This window comes from Triturus cristatus, chromosome 3_2 (assembly GCF_964204655.1).
Source record: "Triturus cristatus chromosome 3_2, aTriCri1.1, whole genome shotgun sequence".
Lineage (NCBI taxonomy): Eukaryota > Metazoa > Chordata > Amphibia > Caudata > Salamandridae > Triturus > Triturus cristatus.
In genome coordinates, this window is record NC_140584.1 from 683,341,846 (window position 1) to 683,357,186 (window position 15,341).

General features: G+C 44.3%; 2 protein-coding genes across 8 annotated transcripts in view; one reads left to right on the top strand and one right to left on the bottom strand.

The window, feature by feature from the left end:
• Positions 1-8,799, bottom strand: part of DNAJB11 (DnaJ heat shock protein family (Hsp40) member B11) — a 162,167-nt gene extending 153,368 nt beyond the window's left edge. Inside the window, exon 1 of the mRNA XM_085648709.1 lies at positions 8,545-8,799. Coding sequence (XP_085504835.1) covers positions 8,545-8,612 — 68 coding nt within the window. The 5' untranslated portion in view covers positions 8,613-8,799. The remainder of the gene's footprint in view (positions 1-8,544) is intronic.
• Positions 8,800-9,333: 534 nt separating this feature from the next.
• TBCCD1 (TBCC domain containing 1) overlaps positions 9,334-15,341 on the top strand; it is a 281,536-nt gene continuing 275,528 nt past the window's right edge. For 2 of the 7 annotated variants that reach the window (XM_085648713.1, XM_085648712.1), the window contains exon 1: positions 9,366-10,128. The gene's annotated coding sequence lies outside the window, so the exon portion shown is untranslated. Of the gene's footprint in view, positions 10,343-15,341 lie in introns of all 7 variants that reach the window. The other 5 variants (XM_085648714.1, XM_085648716.1, XM_085648715.1 and 2 more) reach the window with 5 other exon arrangements.

The window sequence follows — 15,341 nt, forward strand, 5'->3', positions numbered from 1 at the left end:
AGAGGGACCGGAACAACAGAGGCTCTGGGACCAACCACGAGTAGTGGGACACTTCACGTGCGGGGGGTGTATTTCATGCAAACTCACTTCTAACACCAAAGAAGTCGACATTGGCACAGATAGACCATGGCAACTCCGCAAGTTTAGTAACTGCAATACTGAGAATGTGGTTTACCTACTAAAATGCCCCTGCCAACTCCAGTACGTTGGCATGACAACCAGAAAGATCAGGGTACGTATCAATGAACACTGCAGTACCATAAGGTGCAAGAAAACAAACACAAAGCTCACACGCCATTTTTTGGAGAAGAACCACAAAGACACTGATTTGCGATGGACAGTCCTAGAGGTCATGAATAAAACCAAAGCTGATCTCTCAAGAGCTCTCCACATCAGAGAACAACGCTGGGTGTTCCGCCTGCGGTCCCACGAAAAGGGACTTAACGACGATATACCGTGGCTCCAACTGACTAGATGACCTCTCCATCTACCCTGGACTCCTGGGCACCCCTTCCATCATGTGGTAGTTGCCCTTACACACTATTAACACCTCCTGTCCCTCTACCTGCCTACCCTTTGGTTTCTGTTACCTTCATCGCAGGGATCTCCAGAATATGATCGTAGTGACAGGAGGACTTGGGCATTACACCACACTTATCATACATGTTTTCTGCGACACCCTGGTCTTGTCCGGAGCAGACTGACTCTCCATCTACACTGGGATATTTTCCATTACATACAGAGAGCAACGCAGAGGGCATGGTGTTTACTTTCACTTTTTCTGTTGCCATTAGCAACCGCCAAACCCCCTCACGAACTCTTTGAATCTACGCACTAATCAAACGCTGCATGAATGACCTTTCACCTTTCATCGGGGTCTTAGCGGCATATGGCGATGATATCTCCCTTTTCATGCCCCTTTCTGACTTGGGACGCGCACACGTGCCTCTGAATTTTCACAACACAAACCCGTCCTGGGGCACCTTAGCACGCGTCGCTTTCATCCTCGGGAGTCACGCCGAACGCATGCACCACGTTGCCCGGACAACCTCTGACGCGCACGCCCACACGGGACCGCCTTCCCTGGGCGGATCCCCTGACTGTTTCCTTATTTGGGCACAAGACTCAGCCTGGACGCTCCAATAGGCCCCCACAATCGGCCATTTCACAACCAGGCACTGCACTGCATGCGCCGCCACCACGGTTATTCCGGACTCCGGATGCACCGCACCAGGAACTGCCGCACAGCCGTGATCACTCCAGGCTGTTTTCCATTTACCAATTAAGCACGCTATTTAATCCTGCCCTGCGGTCTCACTCCCAAATTCGGGCGTACAAGGAGCAATACCGTAGGCTGAACACGGGACACCTTGCCTCAGATAGTAAGAGTATGAATGGTGGTTTCGCGTTGTTTTAACCCCTGTGTGGGTTTATTGTGGAATGATTGTGGTTCCATCCTGATTCCAGGTTTTGCAAGGGTCAACGTTCTGGGCATTTTTCAGTCTGCTGACCATTACTGTATCGTTCTTCTCTCCCTGTAGACTGAACAGGAGTGTCTCCTCCTTTATCCCCCCATGTGGCAAGTAGTCTTTCTGACTAGGGTAAGCCTCATGAGAGCACTTTTTGACTCTCAAACATGTTTGTGTTCTCACGTAGAGTGGCACATGTCACGTGATTAGTCACCCACCTTAAGGAAATTACGCATGCGTTTATCTTAATTTTTATGTTTTCACCTTTGACCTTTCTTCTACAGTTGTGTATACAGATACATTTGTTTGTTTTGATTCTTTCTACAGGCTTTACAGTTGGAAGCCATCTAGGTAGTGGAGTGTGGCCTTCGCCACACCTGCACAGTGGTTTTCTCTTGCCACGAGTTGGTAAGACCGGAGCCCTCTTCTTGTAAACCTAGGTCCTGATGAATGCCCTGGACCCGCTCGGGCCAAGAAGGCAGAAACATGTCGACCTAACACTAGACGGCTAGGGGACACCTAATATACCCCACCTGCCGCTATTTGTTTTTAGCATCATATAGTTACTGATCACATTAAAAACACTTTGTAGTAACTATAATGATTTTTAATTTCACGTTCTACCCCATGGGCCCCCACTCTTTAGTTTAGAAGTGCATCCCTGTCTCCAGGTGTATGCCCGCCCTCCATCAAACGAAGGTTTTGGAGGGCGAGGACTGGCCGATGATGAAGCATGACACCAGGTGGTGTGTGAGGCCAGTCCGTCACTTTTTGTGAGATGTCCACACTTGACTCACAATTGTAGTAAGGTCACATCACACTAGGAGCAGCTTCTTGTGGTCAATAGTAGTTATGGAGGCCGCTAGCTCCTAGCACCCCGTGCCTCCTGTTCCCCCCTCCACACTCTGTGGAGTTCTTCTAGTGATTGCTAGCTAGTTTTTCCCACCTTACTCTCCGTCTATTGTTTGCAAGAACCATCCCTGTGGCGGACCCCTCATCTCCAGCCCCATCTACAACTATACACGGGAGGAGATATTCTAATTCAAGTGCGTTGTGGTCGCTCTCCTCTCTGGGAATCACCCTGAAATCTATAACATGGGACCACGAGGACAATTGGACCAGAATATAATCCAATCTAGACTCCCGTCCCGCTTTATTGAATGTACAGATAGCGGGGATATCGGACTTCGTACGTCCATTGCATGCCCTGAGACCGTGTTTGAGGGTCAATGCAGTGATCTGTACAGCCAAAGGTGTCCAGGCTCTGGGCTCAGGGGCCATCGTAGGCGGTACTAGCCATAGAGCTTCCTCCTCCAGCACTGACCCCTCCAATAGTCCCGTGAGAGGTTCAAAATGGGAGTTCAGGTCACCTCCTACAACATAAGGTATGCCCTGTGGAATTCCACTGAGGAAGGTGGAAAGATCGTCAATGGTAGTTGATTCCCGGGTTATATTTACCGGCCTGGAATAGACATTTACCACAGCCAGTTTTTTGCCGTTCGGCCACTCCAGCACGATACACTGGATATCCCCTAAAGCTGTTGGCAGGGGTGTAGCCTCACAGCCCAGGTGGGTAGCCACCCAGGTTGCTAACCCTCCAGATGGGCGACCCATTCCCCCCCCATCTAGCAGGAATGGAAAACACTGCGAAACCCGGGCGAGAGTACTCCTCTCTCGCCCAGGTTTCTTGGAACAGCCAAACATCTTTGGAGTCTATAAATGAACTCCAATGCCCACAGTCCATCTTGTTTCCCAAGCCAGCCAAGTTCCAGGATAATATCTTTAGTGGGGGTGATCTAAGATGGGAAATGGGAGTTGGGGTGGTTTCAGTATCGGCTGCAGTGACCAATGTTGGTTCATTTTGATCTGTTTTCCCTAGATTGACTGGGGAATGCGGAGTGTACATTAGAGAGATCTCATCAGTAAGTACACTCACCGCTGTGGTTATATTTTGGTATGTTTTACCACCTGAGCCGCCTTTGTTAGATTGATGTTCCTTATTGTGGTGTTGGTCGACACAGGGCTCAATCCTTGGAGGTTGGTTGGTGCAGTTACTAGGGGAAGTGATCTTTCCCACCTGAACAACCCCTAGTCGGTTGTGGAGCCCCCCCCGCCTAGTGGGACAGCGTCAGTCAACCATGTCCAGGCAACTAAACCTGTTAAAAGTTGTAGGATAGGTAGGCTGCGGGTCTCTATAATAGAAGGAGTCCCCTTTCTCCCTTCCCCGCCAACCTCCCCTTCTCATGGGAATTGAATCCCAGCTCACCTCTTCTCGTACACGGGTCATGGGTGGGTAGAAAAAGGATAGTGCTAGGGATTGGATAGATGTCTCCTGGTCGCGATGTGGCCATCCGCATATGTGGGAAACAGTTCTAGGGTCCCTAAAATTGACCAGGACACAATCCCCTTTAACCGATTTGTTTGTGTGACCCACCCATGGGACTCTTCTTACCATAAGCACCTCACTCTCTGTGCCCCATGGGAGAGGTCTATGTAGGGTAAGCCAATTCACCACCTTATTCTTTAGGGAAGCTGCAGATTCAGTAGTACCTTGTTTTAGCTCCGGGACACCGGCTAAGACAGGGGTCTCCAACCTTTTCTGTAGTAAGAGCTACTTCTGCTCAAGGAAAGTCTTTCCGAGCTACTAGCAAATTTTATACCTGTAAAATAGTGACTACACTATGACCACCCAAAGCAAGATTTTCAGTAGTTACCACTCAAGTATATCAAGTGCGGCTACCAGCAGAAATGCTGGGAAAAAGGTCTTCAAAATTAAATGCCTCCCCTTGACTTATGTAATAACATTCAAATCTTGACATGCCCAGTGGCACAAAGGACGTAAGCACAGCAGTACGTCTCCCCAGCTCAACTTGAATTATCATTCACCAGTTTCTGAAAATGTAAATTTTTCTATCTAATACTACTTTCCACTGTGGGCAAACAAACTCAATTTTCCAGAAGAAACCCCATTTTTGAAAACTAAAACTGCCTTTAAGTTTTTGAGAAATGCACAGTCTCAAAACATCAGCTTGACATTATCATCATGTACTCCTATGTACAAATGCCTCATACGGACAGACTACTTTGAATTCCCAGGTATTACTGTCATATGCCATGGATGCTCACCATTGGCATAGGAAACAATGGTCCTAGAGTTCTTTAAAGCTACAATTCAGTTATGAAAAACATTCATTAGTCAAAGGGCATCCGGTACATATAGAATTAGCATTGTATCATTAATGTACCACCATTTTCTTTACATTTCATGATTTTCTGATGACGCACAGAGAACATTCATCTGTGAAAAGGCAGGGCTGGGATGATATCAGGTACAGGCCCGCTGGGGGAGAGTGTCGACGTTTCGACCCTGGTGCAATGAATGTAATTTATATCCTCTGTAGGCGGGTCTTCCTCAGGATGGGGGAGGGGAGGCAACCTAGGGTGAGGTACAGTCAGGATACAGCCCCTAAGGAAGACCCGCCTGCAGAGGATATAAATTACCCTCATTGCACCAGGGTCGAAACGTCGACACTCTCCCCCAGTGGGCCTGTACCTGATATCATCCCAGCCTGCCTTTTCACCGATGAATGTTCTCTGTGCATCATCAGAAAATCAAGAAATTAATATTTGTAAATCCATAAGGGACTGGCCTATCTGTAAAACTGGTGCTACTATGAACCATGACCAGTTTTACTAAGGATACCAGAATGTGTAATTGATTGGTTATTGAATTGGCCTTTTGGATTCTCCTCCTTTATATCTGTCCTACTTCACGCGCACTTTCCTTATTCACACTCCCCTTGGACCAACCTCTTTCTCTATTTGTAGCATTGAATATGGTGATCTGTTATAAAAGTAACTAAATAATAAACCGTCACTATTGTAGCGATATTTTGTGCCTTTGTGTCTTTTGAGGATATACTTGTTTGCATTGTAAAGAAAATGGTGGTACATTAATGATACAATGCTAATTCTATATGTACCGGATGCCCTTTGACTAATGAATGTTTTTCTTAACTGAATTGTAGCTTTAAAGAAGTCTAGGACCGTTCGTTACCCAGGTCCGTGGACCATTGTGGGTTACCCCTTTATATCATAATGGATGCTCACCATAGCACCACGGATACCTGAATTATCCCAGTAATGCCCACCATTATACTAGGGCCACAGTTGTGCCAAGGCTGGAAACCAGAAGGATCAGGGATAAGACCACATATCAGTCATGACCATTAAAATGCCAGGAATAGGTACATGTAGGCCAGTCATGCTCAGGGTAGGTCTATGATGGCTGCCAGCATACCACAACTAGACCAAAAATACTAAAATAGTCAAGGATGACCATAATTATGCCATTGGCACGATTATGTCAGGAATGGACACAATTATGCCAAATATAACACTCTTATGTTGGTGCTAGCATATATATTTGGTGGTTCTTGGCACCGGGCATAGTTTCAGGAAGCAATAGTGTTTATTATGGGCACACACATAAATGTTGATGAGTCTCTTAATTTTCTCTGGTCTGGATCATACACTGTTCTCCTCAGGACTTGAGCTGATCATGCATCTAACTGACACATTTTCACTCCGACTCCTGCAGTCCCGCATTTTGGTGTGTCAGCACTGATTACAGCTCAGGCTACTGCTGCCATATTTTTTTGATGGTGCACTGTTCACACACATGTTGTGACTGATAAAGGAAGGACTGCAACATGGTCAATCTCCTTGTGGCTTAATTATATTAGGATTGGATACAGACTGTCATGTAGCAGGTCCTATAAGCTGGCACAGTGTGTGTTTGAGTGTTAGAATGAGTTACTGTGATAAGTTTGGCTGGCTGTCACTCTTAGGGTCTTTGGATGATCTGTGCTGCCTTCTTTAATAGGCACCTACTCTAAAATTGATACTGGGCTTGACTTCACCTCAGAGAGCTACTTTGAAGGTACTGGCGAGCTACCAGTAGCTCCCGAGCTACTTGTTGGAGAGCCCCGGGCTAAGATGACTATATATGGGCTCGCCTCCGGGGGGAGATTCATTGGGCTAGGTTTCTTTAAGTTGGCGGGGACTCCCTGGGTGAGTGTAGTCTCGGTCACAGGGTAAGTCAGAGTGGTGGTACCTGCGCCTACAGGGGACTGGGGACTTACTTGGTGGAAGGTGGCTGTGTTTGTAAGATGCTAGGGGCTGGATTGACATCCTTCGACAGAAGGGCTGGGATGCCCATCTTAATCTTGGGATCGTCCCTGCCCCTGTCTGCCCTATTAGCAGCTTTAAAGCTATCAACTAGTCCTAGTATAGATTTTTCTATGGACAGGAGCCTGGCTTCAATCTTAGTCAAGCGTACTTCTAGAGGGCTGAGGAGTGACTTGAAAAGAGTGCCAGTATTATCTATGGTACAGTCAGCATTTGTAATTAGCCTGGGACTAGGATTCAACTGCTCTGGTTTTTTTGTTGGTAGGTTCACTGCAGATATGGAAGTGGTTAAGTCGGATGGTATATGTGCAGATTTACCTTTACCCGGGGTACTACCCCTCACAGTGACCTTAGATTTTACAACTTTTACGACCTTTGCCTTGCGGCACCCTGGATTTTGGGTGCCTCTTTTCCTTTTGGGTATAGCACCAGTCCTATTATCATGCTTGAAAGAGATGTCTCTGGCATTTATGGTATCAATGTCAGTAACGACTGGGGCTGTAATGGGTTGTATCATAATCTGATTTGGGGATGCCTGGTAAGGCAGGACAGGGCTTCTAGCTTCCATAACCATATTATTTAGCATGAGGTTAGCTGTGTCTTGCAGAGTATCCGACCCATTGTCCCCTTGGTCAGACTCTAGTCGTTGAAGTCGATGAAGTCTTCTTTCTGGGGTTCTAGCTTGGGATATAGTGCCCATTGAAGATCTTCTTACCCATTCTATTTCCTGGGATATACGCCTTTCCAGGACAGTGATTTCGTCAATCGGGGGCGCCCCGGCTTTGACGAAATAAGTATCAAGAGTGCCATTTGCATGTCCACCGGCCAGCGTACTTTTGCTCCTTGTTTCTCTTGTTGCCATTATTCAAGTTCTTGTCCTAACTGCTAGATAGCAGATGGCAGGCGTGAACAAAAGAATCAGGGGGCGCGGCCCCTCTGCTGTTATTGCGAGCCGCGGGTATGGGCGCGGTTGAATAGGTAATAATGGGGGCGGGAAGAGAGACCAACCGCGCGTAGTTGCAAGCGCTAGGGATGCTGGGTCTCACAGTCCCGGCCCCTACAGGATACTTGCTCCCCCGGACAACTCAGGGCTCTGTCCTTGATAATTAACTTTTACATTATTTGAATATTGTCAAGGAAGGGGATGCGTCATGTTTTAGATACATATGTACATATCACAGTACCCTTTACCCTTCCTTTCTCGTGTTCCCTTCCTTTCTCCTACCTTTTCCCCTCCCGCATACCGATTGGTTACTGGGCTCGTGCCCTGAATGTTTGTTTACGTAATGGGGGGTTCTATGGGTTGACAGGTGAATGTGACAGTTATTTTTACTGTTCGAAGCGTGGAGATCAGACGCTGAATAAAGAGACTCCTGCCACATATGAGACCTTGTGACTTCTTCATTAAAATGTACATGCATTACCACAACTTCCACTTTTATATTTCCTTTTAAAGCGCTAGTTACAGGGTAGAACCTAGGATGGATCAGGTCATGTACCACTGCTGTTACAATGTCTAAGATAATTTTCAATTCTATTTTGATAACCAAGTTACTACCTTTGAGTAATTAACTCTCCAAGAGTAGCTCCGTAGTGGGAAGACAACACATACTTTACAATACTCACATTCGATAAATACAAGGTCTAGTCAGAGCGGCCTCTTTTGAAGACGATTGGGATCTGAATTGGCGGTGGGCGATTAACTAAAAAAATGCGCACGGCGACTGATATTCGCCCACCCACTTACCCCCCTCAAGTAAACGTCTTCCGATTGCCCCATATGCGCAATATGACCTGCGCCTGACAATGGAAATTTGACTGATTGACTGCCCTAACCCACATTAGAGCGTTACCTAACGCAGCCTCCCCGGCTGATGACACTCACCCTGCAAGCACCGCGAAAATGAGGTAGATGAGTAAAAGGCAGAGTGTGCACAGAGAATGCGGAGACATCCTGGCCGTCCAGCAGCCTGTGTCTTCTACGGTTCGGCGTACAGTTTCTGGAATTCACTAGGCTCCCGTGTTTTCAGGTCGGTTCCTAGATCTCTTCTTCTGGCCGGCACTGTGGGTCGCCAGCAGTTGTAATGTACTGCTCAGTCTTCTTCCTGCCGGTAACCGATTGACAAATGCCTGGTCTGCTGTCAAACATTGACGATAGCTCACAGCCATCTTGGAAAGGGAATTTCGTATTACATATTGGAAAGAAAACTCGCAAAGTTAAGAACTTGACATAAAATATAGGATAATTGACCAGTTGCTACAATGTATTGAAAATGTTTTACAAATATCACTAGTAAAAAAAATGTTAGAACAAAAGTGTACTTGACATTTACTTTCTAACATTATAGTGTGCTAGCGTTAGTTGTATTTATATAAACAAAGAAATAAAGCAATATTTGACAGTTATGAATATATTTACTTTACAAGATTCAGAACAGTACAAGAAAAAAATAATAAGATGGCTTCTAGTTGACGTGAGTTTAGGAGGGGATTTGGCCATATTTAGTTTCTCGTCCATTTTTGGCCAATGGGGTGTAGTAACGTCTCCATCATCGTTCCCAGTCCAGCGAGTCACAGTCAAGATCATCACCCTTGACCTAGTCAGCCCAAGCCAATGAATAGCCGACAAAATTCGTCTAGCTCGTGAAACTCGACCAATCACCGCCGTAGACATGGCAAATTACAAAGTGGGTGTGGGGAATTTATAATGCGCTTGCGCGCGTCTTAAACGACACACACACTACTACTTCTATTGTCGAAGAAACTAAGGTGGCTAATATTTGGTTGGTGATTTCCTTCACACTAAACAAAGCGTTAAGTGTGTGCGCATCCCCTCCCGTTCGAGAAATGTGGCCAATTTAATTATTTATTTAACGTTGATTAAGGCTTTTGAAAGCGTAGACGTTTATACGATGTCCACAGTCAATCAAACTCAATTAAAGTCACGGAGTGACATTTTCTAGTTTTAAGTACACACGAGGGTGCTTCGGTCTCCGAGTGGGTTTTCCCCACCGGGTGCGTGACTGAAGCGACGCCGTTGCCAATGGATATCTAAAACTAGTTACGTCTCTACAGTAGACGACCCTGTGGGTGGACATGGTCACTTCCGGGTTATTACTTGGCGCTAACCCACGCTTGATTGGAGGGAGAGGGAACTGTAAACAGCTGTTTAATGCGACCATAGATATTTTGTCCAGCATGAGCTGATTGCTGTTTTTTAATGCAAAATAAGATCTCCGTTTGAAGACTTACATTTCGAATACGAAGGATATGACGTGTATGTACTGGAGCCAACCCCTAGATATTTTTAATATTTTTCCGCGTTATTCCTGCGAGTTATACCTATCCGGGCGGTGGTATTCAACAGAAGCGAAAGGAGAGTTGCCTAGCAATAAGTAAAAGAGGAGGAAAACTGAATGAAGAGAAGAGAGAAGAAAATTGCTGGATAAAACGCAGAAGCGAAACCAAGGTATCGTGAGAACTGTAGAAGAGAAAGATGCAGTTTGAACAGTGAGACTGGAGTGAGTTGACGATGAGGAGAGACCAAGTGCTGGAATGCAAAATGCAGCCCTGCCTAGTTTGCCAGGTTCATGCTTGACTTCGCTGTCCGCGCCCAGTTTTTTTTCCTTTGTATTCTGGGTCTTTGGAGTTATTTCACCATTTATAAAACCAGTACAGCTGAGGTCTGTACCAGTCAATCTATCAACTGCTGCATAACATGCAGATTCTAACTAGATTTTTTGTTTTTAGCACCAACAGATCCAAAGTTAATACATTTGCAGTGACCTGTGTTCCACCAATGTGAAGGCTTTATGCAAAGGTTGACTGGTCATCTTTTAATTGCTTATTTTTGTATTTGGGTGTTAATCTGGTACTAATGAGGTTAAACGTTTATCCAGGCTGTGTTAACGTGGAAAAATTACAACATTCTGAAGTAATACTATCCAAAAATGTGCTGCATTAGGTTGAGTAATTTTGCAGGAAGTGTGAGAACCTGATAAACTAGCAGCACCAAGGTATTTGCAGAAATTGTAACCTTTTTTGGAGTTCTGTGAAGAATTCCCAGGAAAACTGACAATTGTTTCTCTTCTCCCTAGGCCAGGACGTACGAACATTGCCATAAAAGATACAGTCCCATCAGACCCTGTGCATAGAAAAATAGAGATGTCTTTAAAGGGGTTCATGCTGCGGCACTTATTGCTCTAAGGTCAGGGACTTGTGCATTGTGTACTGTGCAGTCATTATGATTTCCAGGACTCAATGCTGGTCAGGGAGAGAAGTTAATCATGTGGGCCATTGCTTGAGTTATTAAAAAAACAGCTCCAGTTGACTTCAGATGTTGCTTTGGATGGTCTGCAAGCTGTTAATCTCTCAGCAGTATGCATGGTGTCATACAACCATACCGGATGAGGGCATGAAAAGGGGAGACATCACATAAGCTCCTTCTTTAAAGTTACTTCTTTAGGCAACACGCTATTTTGTCAAAACTGGGAGAATTGGTGAAGCAGGTAGTAGAGGATGCAGAATTGCTTTTTCTTGTAAGAGCCCCCTGCTGCTCCCTAGAGAAGGCATTTTCAGAATGGGACCCTGCCCCTCCAGGTACCTCAAAAATCAAATTTCCTCCCCAGTAGTTCATACCAGCCCTTTTGAGGTAATCATCCTTTATTCCAAAAAAGAAAGTCATCACTACCAGGAGTCTTCTCTCCTTTCTTCCTTTAAGGAACATTAGGATGTTGTTATTTCAGATGGTCGGGTGTTAACAGTGGGCCAGAAAGGATATATGGTAGGGTCCCCTGTATTCCTCTTGACTCTGTAGTGAGATTGACAGACTAGCCCAATGATCTACAGAAGAAAACAACTTTCTTTGTCCGGGATCAACAGTCTCTTTTTTAGAGGGGGCCATTGTTCCAATGCTAAAGTAGGAGTTTGGTAATGTAGTGTTTTTCAGACTCTTTCTGGTTGTGAAGCCGAATGTGTCCTTCTGTTGCATTGTTAATCTCAAGGAAGTGAACAATTTCTTTTTTTTTTTGTTTTTAAATAATTTTTTATTTTCAGCATCAAGAATGGCACATTTATACAATAAAACATAAACTGGGGTTTTAGAATTTATACATCAGGCAGAAAACATAGAAATTGCAATAGAGAGAAAAACAAATATAGGGGACACAAATTATTTCATATAATACTAGCAAATACTAAATTATTCCATCAAAAGCCATCGGTCTCCATAGCGCTTCTAATTTAACTAAGGAGCGAATTCCCCTTTCCTTTGCCAAGGCAGCCTCTAAACCATACGTTTCTCTAATAATAGCCCAGCATTCCTCAACCGAGGGAGGTGCGGAGGAGACCCATACCCTGGCAATAGCCAGTCTGGCAGAAGCCATCAAGATTGAAAAGAGGCGTGCTATAGCGGGGTTATCCTCCTTATACCCCAACATAATTTCGAGATCAGTAAGTGGATGATCCAGCCCAAGTTTAGACTGGAGTAGCTGTTCCATTTTCTGCCAATAACCCGTCAGTACAGGGCATGCAATAAACATATGTAATAAATTAGCAGCATAGAGTCCGCATTTGGGGCAGTTTTTTTTTTTATCCCCCGTCGTATTACCTTGAGCCCATTTGGCTATTTTAGCCGGGGTATAGTACAACATGCAGGTAGTACGTAATTGCTGAAGTTGCAAGCTAACAGAGTGAACCGAATCCTTGACATTACCTAAGGCTTGTTTAATCATTCTAGATGAGACCGCTATACCCAGGGTTTGGCTCCAGCGTTCAACTAATTTCTCGCTACCGTCTGATCTAAAACTATGTAGATGTACGTACATCAGCCCTATCAAAGATTTGGTCTTCCCTCTATATATACAATCCCAAATATTTGACTGCATAATCTCAGTTGCCGCCAGATTAAGAGCCAAATAATCTCTAACCTGTAGATATTTGAAGAAAAAATGAGCCGGGAGTTTATACGCTAGGCGCAAATTTTCAAATTATTTGATTCCTCTCTCGTTGTACATTTCGCCCAAACATGTAACTCCATACTTCACCCAAGATTTGCCTGCTTGGTCCTGAAACACCTCAGGGAGCAGAGGATTCCTCCATAGTGGAAATTTTCTATGAAATATTGGTAATTTACACCTGGCAGACATATCTCTCCAAATATATACAGTATCCCTCACAGTCTTAAACTTCACTCGCTTGAAGTAGTTTGGGTCATTTATTCCATATAAGAACATGTCCCTCTGGTTTCCTAAAATAAACTCAAACACTGAGTCTGTTTGATCCAGACCCAACAAACAGCGGAAACAACCTGTAAATGAAGCCCAGAAATAAATGTTAAAATCCGGAAAGCCAAGTCCGCCTTGTTCAAATGAAGATTTAAGTAGATCAATTGCCCTCCTAGATTTTTTATAACCCCAGATGAAGCTGCTACATATCCCCTCAAGTTTTAAAAAAAATGTGTTAGGAACTTTTAAGGGAATCGAACGAAACAAATATAAAAATTTAGGGAGTATTTTCATTTTGATTAGATTGCATCTGCCAAGCAGTCCTAGAGGAAGCCTATGCCAAGTTTTGAACAGCTTGATAGTTGCATGTAGGAGTGGTACGTAATTTAAGTCAATGATCTGATTAACTTTGGCTATTATCTTAACCCCCAAATAAGTCACAATTGTACATGCCCCGTAGATAGATTTTTGGATCCCGGCCGTAGTAAGCACTTGAGTTTTATTAGCATTCAGTTTATACCCTGAGACATTGCCATATTTCTCAGCTTCTTCCTTAATCCTTGTCACGGCCTCGCTTGGGTTAGTTGCATAGACCGCTATGTCATCAGCGTATGCCGTGAGCTTGAGTTTAGAAGTCCCGGATTCCAATGGCTTAATATGCATGCAAGATTGTAAAATGCGTAGAAAAGGCTCTATATGTAGGGCGAAAAGTAGCGGAGACAGGGGGCATCCCTGCCTAGTCCAGCACAAGATCCGAAATGGTATTGATCGAGACCCCATATAAGACAGCTTGGCCTGAGGATTGCAATATAAAGCCTGTACACAAGACTGGAACTGCACGCCTAGGCCAATCTTAGCCAATACAGCCCATAGAAATTCCCACCTAACGCGGTCAAACGCTTTTTCGGCGTCTAGAAGAATCATTCCAAAGTCAATTTTCTTTTTCTCTGCAAAGTCAAATGCCCCAATAGCCATATTGACGTGGGCAGTAGTGTCCCTCCCCAGTATGAACCCATGTTGTCTTTCAGAGACTAATCCCGGCATGAGCGGAGCTAGACGAGTCGCCAAGATCTTTGAGAATATCTAGGCGTCCGTATTAATAAGAGAGATTGGCCAGTATGATCCACATTCTGTTGGTGGTTTGCCCTTTTTTAAGAAGAACACAATCTGTGTCGTATTCCACGAATCTGGTACCTCCCCGCTAGCGGCCACGAATTGTATTACCCTGGTAAGAGGCAAAAGTAAAGTCTTTTTAAAAGATTTATAAAATTCTAATGGCAGTGAGTCGTCTCCAGCCGCTTTCCCCATAGGCAATGTTGATATTGCCAGCTCCACTTCTTCTATCGAGACCATCTCATCCAGAGTAGCAGTTCTCTCAACATCTGCTACTGGTAGACCGCTGTTATCAATATAACATAGTATCTCATCTCGATTTGGGGCCCACGTAAGAGAATACAGCTGTTGATAGAACAACAAAAATTGTTCTAAAATGTCTGAAGATTCATTATACATAAGCCCATCTGCTCCCTTAATAGAATTTATCCTGATTTTCGCCTTTGTCTCTGCAGTCTGATAAGCCAATATGTGTCCTATGTGCTCCCCATACTCATATTTTTCTAAGCGATGTTTACTGTAGCTGGCTGCCATTTTATCCCTTAAAAACTTTTTATCTAGGGTTTTTTTTTTTTATTATCTAGGGTTCTTGCGTCGATTAATGAGAGAAACATAATATCTTGAGCCATTGAATCTTTCTTTACTAACTCCGCATGTTGTTTCTCAATGTTACGTAAGGTATGCACCAATATCTCCATTTCATTTTTAGGCTTTTTATTCTGTAGAGAAATATATTTTTGTGTTATACCACGGACATACGCTTTCATTGTGTCACATACAATTAATGGGGATGCTGACCCTGTATTTACACTGAAGAACTCCTCCAGTTGCTGAGCAATGTTCAACAAATATTCGCTATCCGTCCACAGATATCTAGGGAAGGAAAATGGCCTAAGTTGCTTTTCCTCAGCTTCAGCCCGAAAAGAAAAAATAATGGGATTGCGGTCAGAGGTCACCCGGGGGCATATTTCCATCCTTGATGTTGTAATTAAGCCGTCGGACACCAGGGCCATATCTATCCTAGAGTACGATTTATGAGGGGCCGAATAAAATGTATAGCCCGGTATTGTTGGATAAATATGTCTCCAAGCATCCTTAATAGACTGGAGCCTTATCATTTGTAATATCGCAGCACGGGTCTTACGCATTCTAGAATTAAGGCCTTTTCCAGTAGAGTCTATACCATAATCTATAACACAATTAAAATCCCCCATAACCAATTTTTCACCCTCCCAATTTAACAATTCTAGATTAAGATATTCAAAAATAGCGGGATCGTCCACGTTAGAGCCATATATTGCGCAGACCACATATTTTTTACCCCACAACTCAAGCTGAGCCAATG